The following is an 11,829-nucleotide window of genomic DNA, read 5'->3' on the forward strand; positions in this document are numbered from 1 at the left end:
AAGGCCTCAAATGCTGGAGGCGGTAGACTCCTTAGAGGCGAACTGTCTCTTGAAGAAAGGCTTGGCCTCACACAGGCTGCACAAAGCTGAGGAGGGAAGGAAGGACCTGCAGGGACCTCAGCCCATGTAATGGAAATGCCCCTGGTCGTCTGATGCCAGACCAGCCCCAGAGAAGCTCCCGTGGCCCTCATTTCCCTCACGTTCTTCCCCATGCATGTTACTGGGCGAGCAGGAGGGAAGCCCCAGGATCAGTTCCGCAAGCCCACCTGCCTGAGCGCTTGGTGTACGGGCCACGCTCAGCCCAGGGTGCAGGGGCGCGTGGGGGCTGGTACGCCGTGGACCTCGCTCCTTCCGCCACGTTCCGTGTCATCTCTGCAGCACGTCCGGGGCTGGGAAGGGCTGGGCACCGCTGCCCACAGCCTTCCCTCAGCTCAAGATGAGGAAGCGGTCATCCCAACCTGGGCGGGTGCCAGTGCTGTGACCTGGGGCGCTGATTTTGAGAAACGGAGGCCATTTCGCGTGACACACCCCCTTCAGAGCTCATGGTGGGGGTTTTTGCCATTAATCCCCGCGTGTTCTCCTTCATCCACAGCAGAAGCTCAGGGAAGTGATAGCTTTCTCGTAGCACTCACTCACCCCGCGCCCGTCTTCAGTGGACTCACGGCGACATCCCCTTCCCTTCCCTGTGCCGTGACTCTGGGGGACCCAGTGCCAGGTCCGTGGTGGAGACACCCCTGGTACAGTCAGAGAGGCTGCTGTTCCCCTGCGGGCCCCACGAGCATCCCGAGTCATGGCAGCCACATCCCAGCACGAGGTCCCGACCCTAAAGAAACCAGGTGCATTTCCAGGAGAGGAGAGAGGCCTCCCAGGGAGGCCAGAGCGGAGGGTGGGACCTGACCCGAGCTCCCCACGCCCTCTCTTTCAGGATGGACATCACGCGGCGAGAACTGCCCACTACGGCTCCCTGCCTCAGAAGCCGCAGCACGGCCGGCCCCAAGATGAGAACCCCGTAGTGCACTTCTTCAAGAACATTGTAAGTGCTCCCATCCCACTGTGAGCGGCAGGCGGCGGGGAGAATCAAGCCTGGGGGGCAGCAGGTGCCCAGTCACGGCCTCATCCATGGGGGACCGGAGTCTATCTCCACATGACCCTGAATTCAATCCACAGGGGACCAGAGTCTATCCCCACATGACCCTGACTCTAATCATGAAGGGACCTAAGTATATCCCAGATGATCCTGAGCTCTAATCCTGGGGCATCTAAGTATATCCCCAGATGACCTTGAGCTCTAATACATGGGACACCTAAGTATATCCCCAGATGACCTTGAGCTCTAAGCATGCAGGAACCTGAGAGTATGTCCCCAGATGACCCTGACTCTAATCCACAGGGTACCCGAGTCTATCCCCAGATGATCCTGAGTTCTAATAGTAAAGGGACCTGAGTATATCCCAAATGACCCTGGGCTCTAATCCATGGGACGCCTAAGTATATCCCCAGATAACCTTGAGCTCTAATACATGGGATACCTAAGTATATCCCAGATGACCTTGAGCTCTAAGCATGCAGGGACCTGAGTATGTCCCCAGATGACCCTGACTCTAATCCACAGGGTACCTGAGTCTATCCCCAGATGATCCTGAGCCCTAATCATAAAGGGACCTGAGTATATCCCAAATGACCCTGGGCTCTAATCCATGGGCACCTAAGTATATCCCCAGATGACCTTGAGCTCTAATCCATGGGGGCCTAAGTCTATCCCCAGAGGACACTGAGCTCTAATCCACAATAGACCTGAGTATATCCCAGGTGACCCTGCACTCCAATCCATGGGGGACTGAGTCAATCCCCAGATGACCCTTAGCTCTAATCCATGGAATTAGAGTATATCCCCAAATGACTCTGAACTGTAATCTATGAGGGGCCCAAGTATATCCCCAGATTACCCTAAACTCTAATCCACAATAGACCTGAGTATATCCCAAATGACCCTGAGCTCTAATCCATGGGGGCCTGAGTCTATCGCCAGATGACACTGATTCTAATATGAGAGGACCAGAGTCTATCCCCAGATGACCCTGAGTCTATCCCCAGATGTCCCCGAGCTCTAATCCATGGGGGCCCGAGTCTGTTCCCACAAGGAATGTGAGTATATCCCCCATGATGCCTCCCTCCTCCTCAGGGTGAGGTTGGCCTTGGGAGCTCAGCCCTAGAACCTGGTCACAAGGTCTGGACTCCATCTGCCACTTACTGAATTTTGTGTTCTAGTGAAGAACTCACTCCTTTTGAGACTAAAGTACTATGAGACACGCACTTTAAAAACGCAGGCTTGGCAAAACTCTGGAGACAAAAAGATTAACAAGATGCGAAGAGGAGCGGTTGTCAGGGTTTGTGGACAGGGAGGTGGATGGGGGAGCACAGATGGGGCAGTGGACCTACTGCGTGTGATACGGCGGTGGCAGACACCTGACCTCACGCACGGGAGCAAACCCACCGAAGGAACACCCTCGCTGTGCACTCTGACTCGCTTAATGGAAGTGCGTCCGCCGTGGTTCCTGCTTGTAATGCACAAACTGCACGCGTGCAAGGTGGTAACAGACAGGGGGACAGTGTGCAGGACAAGAGGGCAGCCGTGGCAACGCTCTAATTTCTGTGCATTCTTTCTAGAAACCTAAGACGGCTCTCAAAAATAAAGACTGAAAAACAAAATCAAAACCACTAGCTTCCAATCCTAAACGTTTTGTGCCACAGACATTTTAAGAGGGTGTTTTGCATGTTGACAAGTGAGTGAGTGACAAGTGAGCCCCAGGCCCAAGAACACTCCTGAGTATCGGCAACGCTTTTCCTCCAACCCCAAGAAAGGACCTTAGCAAAGGGAGGGTCACCGTCACCCCGGGGCAGCACGCGCGTGCGGGGACCTCAGTGGGATGGACCAGTCCTGCTCACAGAGCCTCCTGCCCTCGTCTGAACACTTTCTGAGTGTTCTGCAAACTGCCTGGCCTTGGCGTCCCAGGTCCTACAGTCTCCGTGAACAAGGACAGAACAGGGAGGCAGGCTGGGAGGGATGACTGTTGGGGCCCCAGGTCTCCGGGCCACCCCGGGCTGGTCGAGAGCTGGCAGGTGAGGGCAGGAGGCTCCGTGGGGGAGGGAAGTGCCCGCCCCCGCTCACTGGCCTCTGTGTATCTTTGTAGGTGACACCACGCACACCTCCTCCGTCGCAAGGAAAGGTAAGACCTTGGAACACGGTCCTTAATTGTCACTCCGCCTGGAGACCTTCCCTGAAATCCCTAAATGTACCAAAAAGAGGGCGGGCCTCACGGCTGCCTGACTTCCCCGAGTGGCACAGGCTGCGGAAAACCGAGCGGAGAGTGGGGCCAGCTCCCAGCTTGCTCTCCCCTCTCCGCCCTCACCCTGAATCCGCCCTGAGCCGCCCCCGCCCCGGGACCCGGCGGGTGTCCGCACTGCTCGCGCTCAGCAGCATCCTGACCTGCTTGTTTCGTAAAAGACTTTCTTTCTCCCTGCCTCAATGACAATGTCACTGTCTCTCTCTCTCCCACAGGGGCGAGGACTGTCTCTCAGCAGATTTAGCTGGGTAGGTGACACGGCATGTCCGCGCGGCTCCCTCTCCCTTCTGCTCCTCACAGCTGCCCGGCATCTGCGTCCCGCCCCGCGAGGCTCCCCTTCTTCCTCATCAGGCCCAGGGCCCACGCCATCGAGGGCCACCTTCTCCTCCTGAGGGGAATCCAGGGCCCCCGCCGCCAACCCCGCAGCGGGGCACAGGTCTCTGCTTCCACGCCGGACCAGGTGGCTCCATGCCTGAGAAAGTTCTTGACCTCCTTCCAGCACAAGGGGGGGCAGATACTGGTTCCCATGGGGCAGGCCCAGGGAGGCCTGCGCCTGGTGGGCTGTCCAGACCCCAGCCCGGCCCCCAGGCTGACCCTTGGCGATGCCACCCCCTGTCACATGGTCTCATGAAGCCACGAGACCAGGCGTAGCAATAACCACAGTGTAGCTCTCAGCATCCAGGAACGTCGTCTGAGGAACACCGGGAACCAAGTGCCCACCACGATTTTAAAGGCCAGCCGGCTTACTTTCTAGACACCGGTGACATGCGGTGGTGTCTAAGCCGGCTGAAAACGCCTATCGGCGTGTGCTAACCAAACCTGTAGACGTCGGTTAGGAGTCAATGCCAGATACGGCTCTTACTTGGCTCAGGCTGCCATTTGCGGGATAAAATGGAAGAATAACCACGACCTATAGGCCAGGACCTCATGTGCGCAGGACACCCAGCCCGAGTCCCTAGTGCAGGGCGGGCACATCCGTGGGGCTCAGCTAATGGGCATCACACACACGGATGAACGAAGTTTGAAAGAAAGAGAAAGGAGGGAAGCGAGAACAGTGTGGGGGGAGGGGCGCAGGACGGGGAGGCCCGCCGAGCAGGTTAGGGGGTTCCGTGGGGCTCGTGCATGGCCCCAGCACGTTCTTACGTGGAATTTGCTGGAACGCTTTATGCACATGTATTTGAGCCTTTTCTGAACGATGTGAACGACTTTGCAAAAAGGGGCGGAGCGTGTAGGCAGCCGGTGGGCTGGGCCTTGCCGCGACCGACGTCTGACTATCTGTGCCAGCAGGAGACCAAGAGGATCTGTGGAAGGAACTCTTGTTTTGGTGACCCCTTGGTCTGCCTCCTGACTTTCTAGGCCTGGACGCTTGGGCAGGATGTGGAGTCAGCCGTCCTGGAGAAAGTGCGGGGCAGGGAGAGGCCCTTCCCCCCCAGGGCACTCGGAGCCCGCTTCACCCGGCAGCTAACCGGAAAGACCTTTGCTCCCCTCTGCGTCTCTGTTTTGGAGCCTACTAATCTTTATTCAGTTTCTCTTTTTTCCAAAGCAGATCCAGCTCATTCATTTGCTCGTGGGTCCATTTTCTCGAGCTACAGGACGGCCTTCCTGCTTGGAGGGTGTGGAAGTCGCCCGTGCTTCTTCTAAACTATGTCAAACATTTCTTGGTAAATTCCAGGTTATCCAAAGATAGAAGCAACCAAGAATTGGAAAGGACAAAAAGTCAAGCAGATCATTTAATCTGGAAACCCACCCTTGAGTTTTGTTCTCAGAAGTTCCTAGTTGGAGAAAAGCAAGCGAGACAGGAGAATGTGACACTGCTGTGTGAGGCGTGGTTTCCTGCCGCGTCGTGTGTCTGCATATGGCACCTGCATGCTTGGCCGTGGCCTGTCCCTCCGTGGGACGTCCCGGAGCGAGCGCGTCCACAGGAACCTCTGGACCCCAGGGCAGCCCGCCCTCCACTTGCCTCCACCACCTTTAGGATACGGGGGGCCCGCACGGATCCCCGTTCCCTCCAGCCCGGACGCACCTGCGTGCTGTAGGGACCCTCCTGCGTGCTGTAGGGACCCTCGGCGAGGCAGAGGGATCTGGGGCTCCACCAGGTTTATTCCGTTGACTAGATTGTCAGGTGCAGACCGGAGCGATCCCCCGTGTCCTGCCGAGGAACCTGAACTCCCAGAGCCTGTCTGTGAAGACAGAGCCGCGGGGCAGGCGGCAACCTTATCTGAGAACCCCAGCCTGCTTGGCACCCGCATGACGTGGTGCACGAGCCTGGGGATCCCCATTCTGCCAACACTAACCTCCCTGTGTCAGCACCACCCAAGCCCCACAACTCCTTTCTTGTGTCCGTGGGGGAAGATCATTTGAAAGTAAAATAGCTCTGAAAGTAGACGAGTCTGGGATGCGGACATCCTGACACATCAGCAATCACCAGCCCTGCTCTGTGCCACGTGGGGAATTTCTTCCTTCCCCGAGTGCGTGGGGGCTGCTGGCACCGGGAGGCCGGGCGCGGCCTCTCCCGAAACAACGGTGAGCATGTGCCCGAGCTTACAGGCTCTGTTGGCAGGGCAGCGCATCCGTGACCTTGCAGAACCCTCCAAGTCCCCCCTAACCCCATTTTATAGATGAGGAAACTGAGGCTCAGGGTGGCTTTGACACTTGTCCGAGGTCGCACGGCAAGGGAGTGGAGAGCCAGGGCTCTGTCCAGGCTGTGGGGTGCCTGCGGCTATGCCCTGGTGTATGGTGGCAGGGACACGGCTTGCTGGCCGGAACTGCCCCCTTCCCTCCTTCACGACCAGCCCAGATCCTGGGCCCCCAAGGGGGTGCACACATCCGCTCTCAGGGCACCGAAGCCATGGCCCGGGGAGCTGGTGCCGGGTCATCCTGGGGAGAGCTCATCCAGGCCAGAGAATCCGAAGCTTCTCCTTCCGCTTTAGAAAAGTAAATTGTGCTAAGGCCAAGGCTCTGGACCCTGCAGGCTGCTGCAGGAGGGGCCAGACATGAGGAGTTTACCTGGAGAAGCAGGCAGGGACCTCCCCGCCCCCAGCTCTGGCGCCTGGCCTCCCGCTGCTTCAGTCCCAGGAAAGTGCCCCCTGGGGCTGAGAGCTGGCCGGGTGCGCCCTTCCTGCGGGCAGGGGAGCCAAGGCTGTTCACCGGGGTTAGCTCAACCCGCTCTTGAGAGCCACACGGTGGAGCGGGTCCCGGCTCCCATCTTTCTCTGAGAGCGTTTGGGCGCCCATGTCCCAACGCGCGGCAGCCCAGGCTGGGCCGACGTGGCAGCACAGAGCTCGGCCCTGGGCCTAGGCTGAGCGGGGGCCATCCCCGCCCCGCAGCCCGTCCCCCGCACAGCCGCCCTGAGGGCTCTCTGGTCTCTTGCAGGGAGGCGAGGGGCAGAAGCCAGGATTTGGCTACGGACGCCGAGCTCCAGCTCACAAGGGGTTCAAGGGGGCCCATGACGCCCAGGGCACGCTCTCCAAAATCTTCAAGCTGGTAACGTAACCCTTGTGACCCTTCTGATGGTCAGGGGTGCGCTGGGGGTGGACGAGGGGCGGGACCAGAGGCGGGGTGGGGGTGGGCGGGGGGTGGGGCAGGGGCTGGGCCCAGACCTTACACACTGTTCCTCTGCGGTTCACCTGCCAGGCCGGCCCAGGGACCAGGACGTGTCTGCAGGGGTGGCCCAGGCTCCCTTGGGGACCTCGAGGATACATGAGGGGTCCCACGCGAGGCTCCACCGCGCCCTGCGGAAGCAGGGGTGGCTGTGGGCGCTGACCTTGTCTGGAAGCCCTTGGTGCCGAGGCCTCAGATCTTTGACCCCCGAGAAAGGGAGCAGGAGCCGAGGGGCCGGGGGAGGTCAGTGATCAGGTGGCCAGAGGTCCCGGGAACCCACGGGGGCTGCCTGATATGGACACTGTGGTCACTGGCCCCGGGGCCATGGTCAGGTGTGAGCTTGGCAGGGCCCGGGCACCTGGACGGGGCGTGAGAAGGCATCGTGAGGACGGCAGGTGGGGTGGGCCCTCTGGCTTCCAGCTGGACGCAGACAGTCCTGAAGTGCAGCAGAGCCTCAGAGAGCCCCACGGCTGCCCATCTCGGCTCTGGTCGAGCCCAAGGTTGGCTTCGCAGTATGCAGAGGGGCCCGCTGGCCTCCGTTCATTCCTGTACACTCGCGGGCCAGGGAGCCCACAGGGATCCCAGGCCTCCCCCCCAGCTCCAGCGTAGGGCCTGCGGGACGCCGTCCTCGGGGGCTGTAACTGCCTGGACCCCGTACGCCCAACAGCCTTGGGCATGGGGCCGCACACAAGCAGCCGCCGTCCCTGGGGGCAGGGGCCTCAAATGGACATAGGGGCACGTTGGCAGGCTGAGAGCCCAGGCTGGCGGTGCTCACGGTCGGGGGCCTGTGGCTGCCACCGCGCCCTGTCCGTCTGCGGTCAGGCTCACTCCGAGGATGGGTGCTTGCCGTGCCTCACCGTGTGCTCTTGGCGGGGGGGCGTGTAGAGAGCATGTTCTTGTGGTGGGGGACAGAACGTGGTTGGAATGAGTGCCCCTGGGACAAGGCAGGGTCCCCTGGATGGCTGCCCACAGCTCTGGGGAGGGGCCAGATAAGGCCTCGTGGGCCAGGGTCGAGGAACCGGTCACACAGCTGGGGGCAAGCCCAGACTGGAGGAAGCAGAGGCCCCGGAGGAGACAGATCAGACAGCGAAGGGGTCCCCCACACAGAAGGCCCTGGGACCCCCAGAGGGCTGCATCACTAGGGTCCCCTGACATCTGACAACATGGGCGTTCACGCTGAAAGGCTAGCCGTGAGTCGCTGGCAGAGACCAGCCTAGATGGAGCTGGGGTTTCTGCAGCCCCCCATCTGGGGTCTTGGCAGTGGACCCAAGGTCCCTGCAAGAGCCCACACCTCAGGGCTCACAGCTGGAAGGGGACAGGGTTGCCCCACGTCCCATGGGGACACATTGCACCTTCCGACAGCCCAGGACAGTCCCCAGGCTGACTTGAGGCACGAGGGAGTGCCGTGCATCACTGGATGGGGTGCCCACAGGCGGACTGCCACGGGCACCGCTGTCTGAGTCACGTTCCCACGTACTTCCTCGTTAGAGTAACGACTGGGCGGCTGTTTCCCCTTCCCGTGAATCCACACGAGGCCGCAGGCTTCTGTGCCTCGTGGCCAGAGAGCCAATACCTAACAAGAACCACGGTTCCCTGCAAGGTGCCCAGGACCGGCTCCCTCTCCGCCCTCAAGAAGCGTCATCGGGAGACAGACGCCAGCACGTACAGGGCAGGGTTCCTGTGTTAGGGCAGGAAAGGTGTCAGCGAAGGCGTAAGGCCCCAGGGTGCCCGCAGCCCCCTGTCAGGAGAAAGTAACTCATGAGGAATAGCCTGTTTGTCCTTCCTGGGGGAGGGTTTGACATCGCTGCAGGCGGAGAAAGACGAGACACCCCAGTAGGAGGGGATGTCAGCGTGGGCACGGCCACACACCCTGTCCGCCGGCTGGTGTTCCAGCCCCGCAGACAGACACGTCGTGGATTCTTATCGCCCCTGTGAAAGCTTCGTCACCACTTGTCTTCAGGCCGGCGGGCACATCCTGGGGGAGCCGTGTGTTTCCATGGAAATTGCATGTCTAGGGGTTCTGGGCTACAGATGAGAACAGGAGCATCCCCTTGGCTCCCCCTGTCCTCAGACCACCCGCTGGGGTCACAGTAGACAACCTGATTTAACACTAAAAGGCTCTGCTGTGTGCGGCTTGGCGGTATCATGCTGGAGATCCGGCCGTCGGAAGGCAGGACCTGTGCCTTCCGCAGGCTCCTGGTCTCCCCCAGTTCGGGCTCAGCCTCAGGCAGCCACGCACGAGGCCCCTCAGCCCTAGTCACCCTTGATAGGAGGTCTCTAATCCGCATGAGGGCGCTTTCTAATCAGTCCCCTAACACATCACGGTCTTACCATTTATGGTGGAATAGTTGGGTCTGTGACCCCAGTAATCATGGGGTCATGTGTGCTGATCTTGCCCCGCCTAGGCGAGAAGTTTGCGGGTCGAGCGGACCAGCCGCGTCCCTGTCCAGCATGTTCATCGTGGGCGTCAGACACAAGCCTGTGAGGTCCAATCGTTTTCACTCGGTTCCATGTTTTCCTACATGTCTGTTTGTACAAAGTAGTTTAGAAATTGTAAAGCTTCCGTGGGGTTCAAGGGAAGCTTCAGTTTATCAAATTCAGTGACTGTGGCTTTCGTGAGATTTTACTACACGAAATGTCCATGAACTGGCCAGCCGCGGTCGCAGGGCTGAGTGAGCCCACGCGCGTGGTACCATCGACTGAAAACTCCCTCAGAGGCGAGAAGGGTTCCAAGGCAGTGAGTGTGGACGCAGGTTCCCCAGTACTCAAGGGGGTGCCCTTGCCACAGATGGCCCACCCCGTGGGCTGGGAACTGCTTGGAAACCCTGCATTTCTCTGAATCATTAGGGAACTGCATCGAAATATTACCAGTTTCTTCTTTGCAAATGCACAGCTGAGAGTTTCCCGCACAGGGGTGGGGAAGGCAGGGACGGAACGCACGGCCTTCCCGCGGGTCCCCTTCCTTCCTACCCCAGATGCGGCCTCAGGCCGACCTCCTGCTCGTGGTCCTGCCCGTCCACTCAGCTGAGCCCGGGGCCAACCCGCTGCTGGCATCGACCTGCTCGAATGTGCGGAGAACCTGGCAGGGAGGAGAGCGTGAGACCCGCCCAGCAGGGCTGCTGGGTGGAACCCTGACTCCGCCGCTGGCCGTGTGGCCATGGGGCGTCACTCAATGGGGCTGTGCTCTGGCTCCTTGGACTGGAAAACAGGGACAATAAGCACCCCGCCTCCCGGGCTGGCGTCTCCTTCCGCCGTGGTGGGGACTTGCTAGGAGCAGGCACAGTCATAGAAATAACACCGGATGCCCACCATTGTCCTGCGCTCAGACGGAGCCCGGGGAGGTGAAATGCTGTCTCACGGGACTGTGCTGCACAGGATGGCGGGTGGACCCTTCCTAGAACAGAGGGTCCGCCCCTTTTCAGAATGAGACTGCACTTGCCAGGGAGCCGCGCAGGTGAATTTTGGGGGGCTCAGAAAGCGGGGAGGCTCGTGCAGACTTGCGCTGGGCTCCCCCGGAGGGCAGCACTGAGGGCCGGCTTGTGGAAGGCCAGCCGGGCCATCGGCCCCGCCGCTCCCGGGGGCTCGCCAGGTACTCCAGGGGCTGGAGTCCCGTAAATGTTCTCACCGAGGAAACAAACACCCCATAAAGCAGTTGTTGAACAATGTAGAGGGTCTTCTGGAAACAGCCCTAGCCCGACAGATCCGAGCTGTGGTCTCCCTCTGTGCATGGGCACAGGAGGGGGCGTCGCCGGTGCCAGGCTTCCGACGCCCAGCTCGCTGCGCAGGGTGGCGGCCGCACTACGACCGGGGCGGTGTCCAGGGCGCAGGTGGCATCTGGTGACGTGTGCTTTCACAGGTACCTTGCTTCCGGGGGCCTCTTGGTCTCGGCCCCCCATACGTGACGTGGGTGCCAGCTTTCGGGGTCCTGGGCAGGCAGCCCGGGAGCTTCTCCGAGGGTCCCGGCACACCGGGCGAGCTCGCGCTCAGAGTGCTGGGACACATGCAACCAGAGTCCCAGCCTCAGAGCCAGGCGAGATGGTCCGCGAGTGGGGTTCCTGCTGCGGGATCCTGGTGCGGGAGCAGAGGCCCTGGCCCCACGCACGTCGTCTAATTGTGTGTTTCCTCTTCTCAGGGAGGAAGAGACAGTCGTTCCGGATCCCCCATGGCGAGACGCTGAAGCCCTCCCCTGGGGTCCCCGAATCCTGTCCTCAGCTTCTTAATACAACTGCCTTACGAATTTAATACCGTCCACATCCGTTCCCCACGTGTAGCAAACACCCCTGCCTAATGCCCGTTGAGCTGCGCACACGGTGGGCCAGGCACTCCGCGCCCTGCGGTTCTGGCCATCGGCCGAGCGGAGGAGACGCAGACAAACGGTCAGCGGCGACTTTGTGTCCAAAGAGAGCGCGTGCCTGGAGCCCCCTCCGCCCAGCGTGGCCCGGACGCTGGCAGTGCTGGGGCACGGACGCACCTCCGAGCTCACCCTCCTCCCTCGGACTGGCTTTGCTGACTCAGCTTCCCCAGGCTTCGCAGGTGCTGCCGTGTGACGCCGCTGTGGACACAGGGATGCGTGCGGGGCGGTGAGGACTGCTGATCCGAGCTTCCTTTGTTTCCTTTGGTTTCTCTCCCCGCCCCCGGCTCACCTCCTAACACACACTCACTCTCCCTCCAGGATGAGCAGTCAGGAGCGGCACAGGGGCTTTCAGTACGTGCAGTGCGGGCGGGTAGCTGGGAGAGTCCCATGTGGTGGGCGCGGAGGGCGCCTGCAGGCGGTGGCTGCCCACCACACCCGGTTGGCGGGTCTCAGGCGCGGTTGCGAGGGGACAAGGAGGCAGAGCTGGGCTGGGCCACGGCCCCAGTGGGAAACAGGATCTTCTTGGAAATT

General features: G+C 60.6%; 1 protein-coding gene across 4 annotated transcripts in view; it reads left to right on the top strand.

Moving 5' to 3' along the window:
• The window catches only part of MBP (myelin basic protein), a 102,667-nt gene extending 91,476 nt beyond the window's left edge, over positions 1-11,191 (top strand). For 2 of the 4 annotated variants that reach the window (XM_032872200.1, XM_032872203.1), the window contains 5 exons: positions 926-1,033; positions 3,192-3,227; positions 3,560-3,592; positions 6,717-6,827; positions 11,077-11,191. In XM_032872200.1, coding sequence (XP_032728091.1) covers positions 926-1,033; positions 3,192-3,227; positions 3,560-3,592; positions 6,717-6,827; positions 11,077-11,121 — 333 coding nt within the window. In that variant the 3' untranslated portion in view covers positions 11,122-11,191. The remainder of the gene's footprint in view (positions 1-925; positions 1,034-3,191; positions 3,228-3,559; positions 3,593-6,716; positions 6,828-11,076) is intronic. The other 2 variants (XM_032872201.1, XM_032872204.1) reach the window with 1 other exon arrangement.
• Positions 11,192-11,829: the final 638 nt, after the last annotated feature.

Source organism: Lontra canadensis, unplaced genomic scaffold (genome assembly GCF_010015895.1).
Source record: "Lontra canadensis isolate GAN:19392208 unplaced genomic scaffold, GSC_riverotter_1.0 scaffold44, whole genome shotgun sequence".
Lineage (NCBI taxonomy): Eukaryota > Metazoa > Chordata > Mammalia > Carnivora > Mustelidae > Lontra > Lontra canadensis.